The sequence below is a fragment of the Marmota flaviventris genome, chromosome 11 (genome assembly GCF_047511675.1).
Source record: "Marmota flaviventris isolate mMarFla1 chromosome 11, mMarFla1.hap1, whole genome shotgun sequence".
Lineage (NCBI taxonomy): Eukaryota > Metazoa > Chordata > Mammalia > Rodentia > Sciuridae > Marmota > Marmota flaviventris.
This window is the reverse complement of record NC_092508.1, coordinates 39,324,511-39,338,689: the sequence shown is the minus strand read 5'-3', so window position 1 is coordinate 39,338,689 and position 14,179 is coordinate 39,324,511. Positions and strand designations below refer to the sequence as shown.

General features: G+C 35.8%; 2 protein-coding genes across 2 annotated transcripts in view; one reads left to right on the top strand and one right to left on the bottom strand.

Moving 5' to 3' along the window:
* Positions 1 to 11,531, top strand: part of Slc39a10 (solute carrier family 39 member 10) — a 64,387-nt gene extending 52,856 nt beyond the window's left edge. The window contains exons 9-10 of the mRNA XM_027925014.2: positions 5,358 to 5,548; positions 8,788 to 11,531. Coding sequence (XP_027780815.2) covers positions 5,358 to 5,548; positions 8,788 to 8,946 — 350 coding nt within the window. The 3' untranslated portion in view covers positions 8,947 to 11,531. The remainder of the gene's footprint in view (positions 1 to 5,357; positions 5,549 to 8,787) is intronic.
* Positions 11,532 to 11,749: 218 nt separating this feature from the next.
* Positions 11,750 to 14,179, bottom strand: part of Dnah7 (dynein axonemal heavy chain 7) — a 323,134-nt gene continuing 320,704 nt past the window's right edge. Inside the window, exon 65 of the mRNA XM_071619296.1 lies at positions 11,750 to 11,956. Coding sequence (XP_071475397.1) covers positions 11,750 to 11,956 — 207 coding nt within the window. The remainder of the gene's footprint in view (positions 11,957 to 14,179) is intronic.

The following is a 14,179-nucleotide window of genomic DNA, read 5'->3' as shown; positions in this document are numbered from 1 at the left end:
TTTTCCCTTGAAGGCACAACAATGGGGTAGTTTTGTAAAGTAGGACCAGGTGAAAGTCCCTACTTAGATCATCTATTTTTATTTACTTGGGCAGGAACAGGATGTGGATATGGGCAGAGAAGCATCTTCCTCAGAACTTCTAAGCTCGGGGAAAATCATTCCTCTATAGACTGAAATAGCATGGTGGGTTAATAAGAAAGAAGTTGTTTACCCACTTAATAGTTTAAGATGTTGACAAAGCAATAATAGATCACATTTCAGGAAAATTTATTTAATTAAATCTCTTTGCCCTAATTATGTTTTTGATTGTGAATTCTTAAAACTCTTACAAGATTTTCTTACTAACGTCACATCCCAAAGAAAACTGAGTATTTAAATTATATTTCAGTACATTAGAGACAATACATTGTTTTTATTTGGTTAGGAATATGATATGAACAACCCTTAGAACCTTAGAATGATAGAAAGCTCAGGGAGATTCACTCTTAAGAGGCATGAAGAAATTTAAACCATTGAGGAAGTAGCATGCCCATGAAAATGTTACCCTCAAGTGTGGTAATGGGTGAAATTGCCTGGCTTATTAGGTCTGTACACTTCTATTTTTGCCAAACTGTAGCTGTATCTAAGTAAGTTACAATATTACTTTGTTGCATTCTCTCCCTTTTTTCACACACTCCTTCAATAAGCAACTGTTATAAGCATATGAAAAGTAATTTATAAGAAGGCCTGTAAAAAAAGTTTAGAAAGGGAAATGAAATTGGGGTTAATCTAGAAGAATATGTAATCTAAATTCTCTTCTTGATGTTGCATAATATATTTCAGCTTCAAATAACATTTTGATAAATAAATGCCATATTTTTAGATAGCTCAGAAAGTTAGATTGCTTATAATGTTTTCCTTTTCCTCTCAAGTACACTAAGGGTTAAACTGAAATCCAAAATAAATTTTCCATAATTTGCTAAATTGTCTGGAAACAATTAAACAGTCATTGTATAGATTTATATGGAATTCTCATGTATATAAATAAGCATTACTTAAGGATACAAATCTTAAAATATATTCTTGTTTCAAAAATATCAATAATTAATGTAGTTATAATATTGGATCATGTTAATTCAGTAGCTTTGGCAAACACCTCATTCATTGTCCTAATGATGCTCCTTGTCAGCAGAAAGAAAGAAGTTTAATTCATCAATTGATGAATAAACTTACATGTTCCATATAAATTACAGTTCTGGGATCCTTTGACTTACTTTTGAAATGTTTAAACAGATTTTTACTGAGAAGGGAGGTGGAGAAAATATGCAAAAACCTTTGAGAATTTATAATCTGAAATAAGAGTAGGACAAAGATAGATTTTTAAGTGAAATCTATAATAATCTTGACATAAAGATTATTATATAAAATGGTACTGTTTATGCAGTCTGTAATTGGAAATAGAATTTTTTATTTTTTTTAATTTATATATGACAGCGGAATGCATTACAATTTATATTACACATATGGAGCACATTTTTTCATATCTCTGATTGTATACAAAGTATATTCACACCAGTTCATGTCTTCATACATGTACTTTGGATAATAATGTCCATCACATTTCCACCATCATTTCTAACCCCATGCCGCCTCCCTTTCCCTCCCACCCCTCTGCCCTATCTAGAGTAAGTACTGTTTGTAATAGCTCTAAAAACATGAATTATCTAGCTCTAGTCTAAACCATATATGGCATAGAATCTGTATACTGAAAACCACAATCAACTAAAATGCTGTTGAAGGAGATACCAGGTTCATGGACCAGAAGACTCAATATTGTTGAGATGTTAATTCTCATAGATGTAGTATGTTCATGTTAATTCAATAGCTTTGTCAAAAACCCTGCAGACTCTTTTGCAAAGTATGTGAGCTTTAAAGAATTTTTATATGGAAAGGGAAAGGAACTTGAATAGACAGAAAATTTTGTAAAAGGACAACTAAGGTGATTTTGAAACAGTTGGGATTGTAAAAGAATAGAGACATATATCAGTGGAATAGTTTAGAGCCTTCATATATTTGCAGTTTATTTTCAACAGAAGCATAAAGGAAATTCTATATAGAAAGTCTTGTCAACCAAAGAGGCTGTAACACTTGGATATCCATTTGCAAAAGAAAAACCCTTTGCACTTTGCCCCATAGACAAAAACAAACTCAAAATAGATCATCTATCTGAATGGAGAATTTAAAAATGTAACATTTCTAAAAGAAAACATAGGAGAATGTCTGTGTGTTCTTGGGTTAGGCAAACTGTTCCACGGCACTGAAGGCAAGATCAGCTAAGGAAAAAAGTTTAATACAAATGGACTTCATACAAGTTAACAGCTTCACAAAAGACACTGTTAAGAGAATAAAAAGACAAGTCACAGTCAGGGAAATATTACTTGCAAAATACATATCTGACAAAAGGTCTTTAGGGCCATAATATTTGAAGAACTCTCAATTTAGTTATGGGAAGACAACCCAGCCTCCTTCCTGCAAAATGGGCAAAAGATTTGAATAGGTATTTTACTAAATAAGGTGAACAGATGGCAAATAAACCTGAGGTTTTAGTGCTGGATTAGTGATTATTGTCTGGCAAGGATATGGAACAGCTAGCACTCTCGTACATTGCTGATGAAAATGCACATACTTACCGTATGGCCCAGCAGTCCCATTTATTAAGTATCTACCCAAGAGAAATGAAAACACAAAAGTCAATTTATGAGTAAGTATAGTGACTTTCTTCATAAGGACCCAATACTGCAAACAACCTAAATGTATTTCAGATGGTGAATCTATAAAATATGATGCACCTATTGAATATTATTGAGTAATAGAATGTATTTTCCTGATAGATATATATCAGGAAAAATATATATAATCTCTATATATAGATGTGGATGAATTTTACAGGTATTATGCTAAGTGAAAAAATACAGACTCAAAAAATGCATTATGTATGGTACCATTCATGATGTTCTGAAAAAAGCAGAACTTTTAAGAATAACACAAAGCAGATCCTTGGTTGTCTAGGGGTGAGCAGTCTAAAGGAATTTATGGTGGAAATGAAACAGTTCCAGAGTTTGATGGTAGTTATGGGTATAATGATATGTGTGTTGGTCAAAAATTCATAGAACTCTACATTAAAAAAAAACACACAATAAAAGTTATGTAAGTTGTGCCTTAATTTTTAAAAGTTAAAACTAAGTAGACCTGCATCTTGAGTAGTTAATTCGTGCTGTTTGGTTGCTACTTAAGAATGAACAAAATCATTGTATTATCCAATAACAGTGAAGCCACAAAGTTGATATGGTTTGTCTTGACAGGTGGTTCATTGAGTATTAAAACATGCTCCTTTAAAAACGCCATTATGAAACTCTAAAAGGAAACAATGTATTTCATAAATAAAAGACACTCCTGTAGTCTCATTTTGTATTACATAATCCCCTGCTAAATAAAATTAACCCTTGAGCACTGTCAAATTACTGAAAACATGGAATAAAAATTTGTGGAGGAAAGAGTTAGGTAGCTTGGAGGAAGCTGAGGGGAAAAAAGACAGGAGAAATTAACCAAATGCCAGGGGAGAGAAGAGGTAAAAGTCGATACTAAATCCCAAGTCTCATCAGGAAAATTAAGGTACAGTATTTAGAGAAATTATATTCCATTATATATATCAAAGTGCATTCTAATGTATAACTAATTAAAACAAATAAAAAATGAACTTTTTAAAAAAGGTGCAGTATTTAGGATCTGAAGGGAAAAGGTATAAGAACAGTATTAGGTGGAAACTAGAGAATGGCAATTTAAAAGTCATTGGAAGTTGTAATCCTCTGGAGTGTCATCTTGACTTTCCAAAGCAATAGTGCCTTTTGTGGTTGGTAGCAATTTGTTGTCACCAGTGTCTTTGCTGTCAACAGGCTTGGACTTTGTAGTCATAACTCAAGGTATAGAAGAAATAGATCATGCATTTTTAGCATATACTTAAGTGTTCAAAAATTGATTGGATGTTTGTACATTTAGTAACTAAAACAAAAACCTGCTAAAATTAAAAGCAGTGCTTTTGACCCTTCTGTTTGAAGAGTATTATCTCTAGCAGAACTTTTATGGTTCTACTGATAATCTCCCTGAATAGTAATTAGTCATTTTCCTCCTAATATTGCAACTTAAGACAGAGTTGAGAACTCCATTTCATTACCACCCAAAATTCTCTTAGGCCTTAGCTTCTGGACAAAGATATGCTTTGTGTCCCTGAAGTTTTGCCTTTTCTAGAATACTATGTGAGTGAGATTGTACATAGATTTTTGAATCTGGATTTTTTCACTCGGCATAATGCATGTAAGATTCATCCATGTAATGAGATTGATCGAATTATGTTCATGTATGGATATGGCAGAATAAATTCCATTATTTTAGTGGAATTTACCAAAATAAAATTTTAAAAGATTCATCTATGTTACTATATATATCAGGAAATGAATTTTTATTGCTCAGTAATATTCATCCCAAAGGTGAGTCACTTTGTTTATCCATTCATCCACTGAAAGACATTTAGGTTGTTTCCAGTTTGGGGTCTTATGCATTGAAGGGAAAAAAAATCAGCTTGGTTTTGTTTGTTGATCCATTGAGGCACTAGTATGTGTATACGTCTTTAGAAAAAGAATTCTTGGATTTTCCCTCTTGTTTTTGTCTTACTTCAGCTCTGTGATCATGGATGATTACACAATCAACAGTGTACCCATGCTTCATCATCACAGGAACCCGACAGTGACTTGGGGCACAACCTTTTAAGAACCTGGTGTTTATTCTCTTTTAGGCATTGTTGATGCTTTAAAGAGCATCAGCCAGGACATTCATGTGCACCATCGTGGCAGCAAGGAAGATGGTGGGGAAAGTTCATTATTCTTCCACTTCTAAGATTTTCAGAATTAAGGTTTAATGGGGGGAGGGGGCAGAAATGGAAACAGCATAAAATGTACTTAAAGAACCTGTGATCTATATTCTTACTTGGGCCATTTCCCTTTGAAGAAAGAGCAGAAGTCAAAACAGAAAGCTCTTGTTACAAAAAGAGATGGTTCTTTTTTTTCTTCTTTTGTTAAAAAAAATCTTTTATTTTGTTATCATACAGTAAAAGTGTCTTGTGTATATAGTTCTTTGAATTTTAACATGTATACAGATATGTATAACCACCACCATCAGAATATCAGAACAGTTCTATCATCCCAAAACTCTTACCCCACACAATGTTATTAAAGATATATCTTTTAAATGTTATTCTTAATTTTTTTTTTTCAAAAAATTTTTTTAAATCCTGTGGTTTTAAAACTTCCATGTCTTAATTGCAGGTGATTTTGCAGTTCTTCTTAAAGCAGGCATGACTGTAAAGCAAGCAATTGTATACAACCTCCTCTCTGCCATGATGGCTTACATTGGCATGCTCATAGGCACAGCCGTTGGTCAATATGCCAATAACATCACACTTTGGATCTTCGCAGTCACTGCAGGCATGTTCCTCTATGTAGCCTTGGTGGATATGGTAAGATATTTTTTATATACATATATATTTTGTTGTTACTGTGGTAAAACCTGAAAATAGAATGTAGCTTACAAAAATGGAAGAAATCTTTGAAGTCAAACTTTTAAAAATATAAAATATCTTAAAAATAGGTGATATCAAAACTTTAGCTTAAAGTTAATAATTTTGCTTTATATACCAAATATGGCAGAAATGTTTCTATAGAACTAGTAATTTGGTTCATTTTTTAAATTTTGTCACTTGATATTACATCCACTTTTCTTCTATCACATGGCCTCATTTCATAGTTATATGCCTAAATTTTTAATTAAAAATATTAATGCCTGTTTATTGTGTAAAGTTTAAAAGCTGTCAATGAAAAGAATTAAACGTTGATATTGTGTAACCCAGAGGGAGCTGTTTTCCTTTTCTCAGATCCCTCCATGCTCTTGTCTATACTTCTCGGCTTATAGTCTTGCTTCTTGTCATGGACACAGTGAAACCATCATGACACCTTCCCAAGTTCCTGTTCCACTTCTCTTTTCTTTTATTTATAACCATTTGCCTACCTTCCTTTTATTGTGAAGAAATATCCATGTTCTAGCTAAGGCCAGTTTCTTCAAACTGTTCCCCAGAACCATCTGTCATGCCACGTGCCTTCAGTTCTTCTTTCTTTCCCAGCTCGCTCTGCCCTCCCTGTCTGACCATTCCTGTTAACATATATACCACATTACTTTTTCCCTTCTTGAAAAGGTAATGGAGAGGAAGCTCGCTTAGCTTTGATTTCTGTTTTTGCTGTCACCTTGTTGCTCTCTTTCCTCTTTTAGAAAATCATCATCTATGTTTTCTCAAGTCTGACCACATCAGTTTTCTGACTGCTCTGCCAGAACTGCTTTTGTCGAGTGTACCATTGATCACAGCATTATTAAGGCCACTGGTCATTTTCTAGTCTTCATTTTTCATGCCTTAATAGCAGCATCTGACAGTTGATCCTCCTTTCCTGTTTGAAATTACTTTCTTGTAAGTAGGCTTTTATAGGACCATAATTTCCTAACCTCCTTTCCACCTTTCTGATCTTTTTGTTGGTCTTTTTTATTAGATACCCATCAGCTCCCCTACCTCAAATGTTGGCAAACACCCTCTGAGTCATCTCATCTCATGGGTTTAATATTTATTGGCTGATGATTCTTAAATTTATATCTTTGGCCTTTCCTTCAGCTCTAGACTTATGTGTTTACTTGAGTGTCTAAAGGCATTGGAAACTTAATATGTTCAGAATTCAGCTCTTGATATTTGCCAGTCCCACTCCTTGCATGAACATTTCTTATATAATGCACCAGCTCATAAATGAAAACTTCATTCTTTTTTTTTTTTTTTTAATTTTTTATTGTTGGCTGTTCAAAACATTACATAGGAAAACTTCATTCTTATTCAGAGCAAAAGCCTATGCATCATGCTTTGCCTATACTGTGTGCCCTGCCCACATGAGCTTTGTGAGTCCTGAGGCCTCTGTATCCTTACCACCTGATCCCACTACCCTCATCCAGCTACCACCATCTTCCTTTTTTAACTGCTCTCCCTGATTCTGCCTTGCCCTGCCCACCAAAACCCTATGTTGCCACCTTAGCTTGAGGATCCTGTCAAGTCATAGAGGAGATCATTCATGACTCTTGTGTACGCCAGACCTTCAGTACCATCTCACTCAGAGTAAAAGTCCCCAAGTTCTTTGACCTGCATGGTTTTTCATCATTCCTCAACATTTGCACTCTGAATCCTTAATTTCCCTAACCTTGCCCCCAAGGCACAGTGTCCCTCCAAGTTGTAGCTCTTGCTTTTCCTGTTAGACCTCAGGACTAGGTCCCTCACTTCCTTCTGGTGAGTGTCCTACCTAAAATTTCATTCTCCTTTCCTAACATTTCACATACTTTAATCCTATTTTACTTTTTTCCTTTTGCACCTGTATCTTGATCTGTTAACACACCAGACATTTTACTTATGGGTTCACAAGGAATCAGCTCCTCAAGGATAGGGATTTTTGTCTTATTTCACACACTGCTGGAAATGAAATTCACACTAAGTACCAAATTAAAAAAAAATGAGTGAACTGATTCTTGTACTAGGAACATATAAACGAGAGTTTTTACTTAGGGTCTGATAAAGAAGAAAATAGCCATCAATTATAATTCTTTAAATAGGTATTATGATAGAGTATCATACAGAGGCAGGCTATCAAAGAGAACTAAGGAAGTTTTTATGTAATAGGAAATCTAAGCTTAGTCTTAAAGAATATAGAAACGTTTATTTAGAAGCCACAGGGAAGAGTGTATGAGTAGGGTGAGTGATAGATGGCAACATTTCTTTGACCAGTAATTCTACTCCAGGAATTCTATTCTGAGGAAATAGCCTAAAATGACTATTACTAATAACACAAACAAGCAAACCAAAGTAGAGCCTTACTGCAGTATTCTTTGCAGTGCTACAATTGTGTTGGAAACACTAAATATTCAAGAGAAACTATCCACATATATTTTCTCAGATCTTAACTCTAAAATCATGTATTTTCTAATATTAAGTAAAAAAAAATAGATTGAAAATTATATCCATGTTGTCATCAGGAAGGTGTGTTTGCAAGAACATGACATATAACTTGCCATGATAAAAAGAGTTATCTTGTAAAGCTTGGGGAGTCATTGTAGGGTTTAAGCAGTGGAATGACATGATCACATTTTTAGCTTAGGAAGGCCACTTTGCCTATAAGAAGGTTTTATGTCTTTAAAGCGATTTAATAAGTCAGCTTTAGTTTGGCTTTCTATTAAATGTCCCACTAGAAATAATATCTGGCCTTAGGGGACTTTGGGCAGTACCATTTATCAATCAGTAAAAAAGCGTTTTTTGTATTTTATCAAGTATGGCCTTAAGAGTAGGTATTGGTTAGCTCTTAGCTGTGGTTGTGACAGATATTATGGGTGTTGGCAGTCAGTATATAATTGAATATGGTGAAGGCACAGTGCCTGTTCTGGTTAGTATGCATGCATATCTAGAGGGGGTGTTTCTGTGAAATGTCCTCTGTGTTGTTCATGATTAAATATTAAGGAAAAGTCAAAAGGAAAAGTTTTTGTGACAATAAAAACTTACGGGAAGGTAGAAAAGATGTAGTGAGATGGTCTTACTGGAGCCGGATATTGGAGATTGCCAGTTTGTAAAGTTCACAAACTTTAAATTGCTTATAAAGATTTGGTGTTTTTTTTGTTTGTTTTCAGCTTCCAGAAATGTTGCATGGTGATGGTGACAACGAAGAGCATGGCTTTTGTCCAGTGGGGCAATTCATTCTTCAGAATTTAGGGTTGCTGTTTGGATTTGCCATCATGCTGGTGATCGCCCTCTATGAAGACAAAATTGTGTTTGACATCCAGTTCTGACCATTCCCAGTAATCACTGTTGATTACGAGAATGTTACCAAATTCAGCTTTGCATCTGTTCCTTGTACTGTATGCACATTGCTCAAAGAAAAGTCAGTGGCTTGCACTACTTACAAGTTCCATAGATTTGAGCCTAACCACAAAAGACTGGTGCTCAGTACTGTGTTCCCTATATGAAGGGTCTTTTAAAAACAAACTTGGTGATAAAGAGGAGAAAATGGGACTCTATGAACCAATGTTGATACAGGTTTGATTAAAACTTTTTAAAAAATAATCATATAAAACACTAAAGTAGTCTCTTTATTAGTAGAAACTTCTGTGGCTATGCAGAACTAGAAATTAAACCAAAAAAATCATTTACACTTTAAAAATATTTTAAATGGACTTTGAGCAGACATTTTTGTGTATGCTAAGAATGAATTGTAGTGCCGTTTAATTCAGCTACATATATACATATGGTAATAGGGATCAACTTGACACAACTTTGAAACCGCCTAAAGTAGACTATAGGAACTAGAAGAAAGCTCAGGCTGCATTAGAGTATGAATTTAGCATCGGGAAAAGCCCTTATTCTTGAATCTAGAGTTACTATTTTTGTATATATTTGCATAGTGTTTAAACTTGCAGCCTAAACTACTGAAATTTGTGATTGTATGTTTGTGTGAGCTTCAGTTTAATGAAAGATTCATAATGGTTTTTGTATTATTATAATACTTGGTGTTTGGGGGTACTTTTCTTTTTTTTTTTTTTCAATTTTGTTTTTGTTCTGCGGTTTTGCGGGGGAGGTGGGGATCAAAGCATGTGGTCAAATGTATTTTTCTTAAAATTATAACTCTCTAGAAAATATGAACCCAAACATGGTCTAAACTATTCAATTTTTCAACTTTACAGTACTGACTAGGTTAAACGGGAAATTTAAGTTCTGAATGTTCTGTAAACAGTTTAGCATTGGAACCAACGCCAAATGGAGCACATGCTGTGGCTGGCAATAAAGTTGGAAGGCAGAAAATCCAAGTTTACCATGCCTGTGATCTGTATGTGAAGTGTCAGTTAAACAGTTTCGAGGATAAACTACACTGATGCCATGGCTATCAGGGTACCAAGTAAATGACTAAGCTGAAATCACTTGATCATTTTGTGCCAAGATATGCTGTTGGTGCCTGATAGGGATTAGTCTCTTTTTTAGGTGCCCTGTTCTTCTACCATAATTGTAAATGATTTGTGAGAAGTGCAAGCCATGTTTATCCTAAATTTTGATCCAATAATTTATAGTACTAGTCATACGCATGTAGCTTTCTGTTTACACCTTGTGCCACGTGGTCTTCATTTATGCCAGGTAAACTATATTTGAACTGTGTGCAGCTAGCTTTGTTTTAATCAGCTTGGCAATGAGTGTGACTTTTAAAAAAAAAAAATCTTGCTGTTCAAATATGTAAGAGCCAAACTCTCTTTCCATTCCATTTTAAGTGTCTCTATTTAATCCTTCTCCTTTCCTCTTACTCTATGAATTTTTTTTAACAAAAACAAAACTTTGAGAGCAGCACATGTGTCCAGGTATTACTAGATTATTGCCAGTGTTTCTTCTTTATGCTATAAGCAAGGGAGATTAGGTTTTGTTACATCTTTAATTTATTTCTGAATTTGAAAAATCATTTCTGGCTTTCTCTGTGGCCTCCCTCCTTGTAATAAGTAGGAGTTTTATACATAGTTTGTTTTCAGCAGTGGGCACTGAATTAGGACAGTCCTCATCTCATTGCTTGGCCCTTCAAGCAACCTAGCTAAAAGGTGCTGATATTTTATTTAGTACTGCCAACTTAGTGATCGAAATATCTTGCTTTCTGAACCAAGATATTTATAGTTCATTTTTGGGTTTTGATACCCAGTGAACATTCTGCATTCCAGCATTAAATCTGCTTCATTTAAAAGCAACAGCTGGAATACACTCCAGTCTTAAATGCCTCATTTAAAGCAAATTGGTTATGCTAAAATTTTATATTCTCTCAAAAATGGTATTACCTTTATTTGCTAGATTTTCTTAACCTGTTAAGAGTGCTGTAACAGTTGCTGCTAGTATTTTGATAGGGTTCCACCAGTATTTAGTTTTCACATCATCCTAACATATAGTTTCAAGTCTTACTAGACAATCTTAATTCCACTACATTTCTGTTTGGCTCCAACATTCCATTTAGCTTGACCAGTCTAATTTTAACATGTGTTTGTTGGAGGTCATTAATGTTACTTGTACAATGCTGTCACTGTGTGACATCCATATGAATTTTAGTGTATATCACATTGCAGTCAATCAGCTGTGATTACGCTTAGAAATACTATAGTAACTAGATGCAGTGTGAATTTTTTCCATTAACAGTCAGTGGCTTATATGTGATTATGGTCCTGCAAGGTGATACTTGCTAAAATATCTAAACTTTTTTTTGTTGTTGTAACTGAATCATTTTTTAAAAAAAATTTATAAAGCTGGAAATGATCAAATGCTGTTTTTTTCATTGTCAACAGTGGTGTGTCATTTTATGTATGTTCCTAATGCTTATGGAACTCTCCCAAAATAAAGTTATTCAGAAAGAGCACATACATATACCAGTGTGGTTTTTTTTTCAGTATCTACATCACAATATTTCCTTAAAGTATGAATACTTTTAAATTTAGACTGCATTTGCACATAAGTAAATTCATACTTTTGAATAATGTTAGTCAAATATACTTAAACTAAAAAAATTATTTCAACAGAATAAAATATACTTTCTATTTAAATAACAAATAGGAACAAGAAAATGACATGTTTGTGTTATGAGTTAAGTTGACACAACAGTGCTACACCACGTCCAATCCAGTGCTCCTTGGGTTGCTCAGAGGGAAGAATCATGGCAATTACAAAGTTCGTAGAATGGCCAGTGGTGGATAGTGTTCCTCTCCGCTCACTTGTCTTATACAATGGAGCAATGTAACTTGGTCGTTTTGGTATATCTGCCCGTTTACAGGGCTTTAGCCACATCTGGAAGAAATTGCATAACACTCTTTAGGTCAAGGCTATTATACCTACATGTATTTGAGCCTACTGTGGTATTCTCAGAATAAGGTTAGTCATATCTTCAAATTTCTGTGGCACAAACAGATCTTGGGTTTTGAGCAATCATAACACTGCTGACAATTTTTTTTTTTTTAAGATCTCAACTTCAGAACCAGTTTAAAGACAGAAAAAGTAGTTTTTACTTATTTTTGAAAAGAAACTGTTTATCATCTCTCCACCATACTTACCTGGGGATGATTTTGGGACTTGCAATAACAAAACAAAAGTCACATTTATTTTGAAAGAAAATTATTACTAAAAACCCTGTGTCTTCTTTGGTGGCTGGTGGGGGGGCTACCAGGGATTGAACTCAGGGGCACCCAACCACTGAGCCACATTCCCAATCTTATTTTATATTTTATTTAGAGTCAGGGTCTCACTGAGTTGCTAAGCACCTCACTTTTGCTGAGGCTGGCTTTGAACTCGCAATCCTCCTGCCTCAGCCTCTGGAGCTGCTGGGATTACAGGCTTCTGCCACCACTCCTGGCACCATGTGTCTTAATTTAAAGCCAGTTCCAAAAAATTTAGGAGTTCTTATTAACAGCTATATAATTAAATCACCTATTTATCTTAGGAGACTATTTTTAAGTGGTTAATACGTGTATCATGCTATCTGATTAGAACATTGTTGTGAGGCAGGCACGATGACTGAACAGAGGTACCCAGCACTAAATTGAACTCTTCACGAAGAGCAAAAGCAATGGATATATAGCTGCATACTGAGGTGAGTGACAATTGGATAACACTGGAATACAACAGTAGAGAAAAACCTTGCAAAACCCAGAGACGGGGGACAGCAGCAAAGCAAGAAAAACATCCCAGTCTCTTCTTCATTGGGGTAAATGTGAAAGTCTCAACTCTACCAGTGCTGATACTGGTAATCCAAGCCACTAGAAAGTTTCCCAGCCCTTGTAGGCCTACATCTTAAATTAGAGGCCTGAAATTCATAGCAGTTTGGCTTAGGAAAAGGAATTCACTCCATCTCCCAGCAAGGAGTCAGGGTGCTGTAGCCCAGAGCACTTTAGGGTTAGAAATTCCTGCATATTCCCATCTCTGGGATCCAGACATTCACTACAACACTGCACTAGCTTGATGGGTAGATGTCTCACAAATCATTGAGACTGGTACATAGTGGGGGGCAGATGTGAGGTGGAGGGGAGCAGAATGCCATTCACAAGAACTGGATTGGGGCACTTGCTCCCAAGACCAAGGCATGTCCAGTCATGTGTGGGTGCTAGAACTAAGGGCATTTGTGAAGGTTTCTACCACGTCTCTCCCAGCACTGCATGGGTATCTAACCAGATGGAGAAAGACAGTTTCCGTGGCTCCCAGCAGAGGCAGTCTCCTGCAGCGCTGTGGCCCCACCCCCAATGTGTACAGCCTGGGAAGGTCACACTCCCTCTTGCAAGCACCTCAGCCAAGATCTATTTTCGCCAAAATATTTTCTATTTCACAATTTTTTCCAATTGTGATCAACTCCCACTTGATAATTCCTGGAAAGAACTAGAAATCAAGAAGCGGAGGAGGAAAAAAATTCTCAGAGGCTGCCCTGCCCTTGGGGTACACAGCCTAACATCTGGAGAGAATCAGTCCAGTGCCTGATGGCCTTTTCTTCTCACTTTCTCCTGGAAGCCCATCAACTGAGAGAAACCTCCAGGGGGCTCCAGTCACCAACTCTCACTTTGATCCTTCACAGGCACTACAACTGAAAAAACGGAAGGGAGAAAAGCCCCCAGTTGCCACCTTGCCCTTGGGGGGAAAGTCTAAGAAAGTCTGGAGACAAATTAAGAGAGAAACATTGCCCAGTGTCAGATATACTCTGCTTTCCCTCTCTACTGTAAGCGCCTCCCTTAAGAGGAGCTTTGCCCAGCTCCAGTTGTACCTATTCCCACTCAATCCCTAGCAGGTAACACAACTGAAAAAATAAGGAGAGAAGAGTCATCAGCATTGCCACATACATCCTCAGGCATGGACAGCTACAGAGGATCTGAGGTTCCACCCCTGAGCAGACACTCTCATGGTACAGCAAAGAGAATCAACAACTTTTGTTACCACATTTGTTACAACTTTTGTTATGTACATGGGTCTGTGGCCTGGGTCACCTCTGCACCTTATCTGATCGTGTACTGCTGACAAGACTGGATGTGT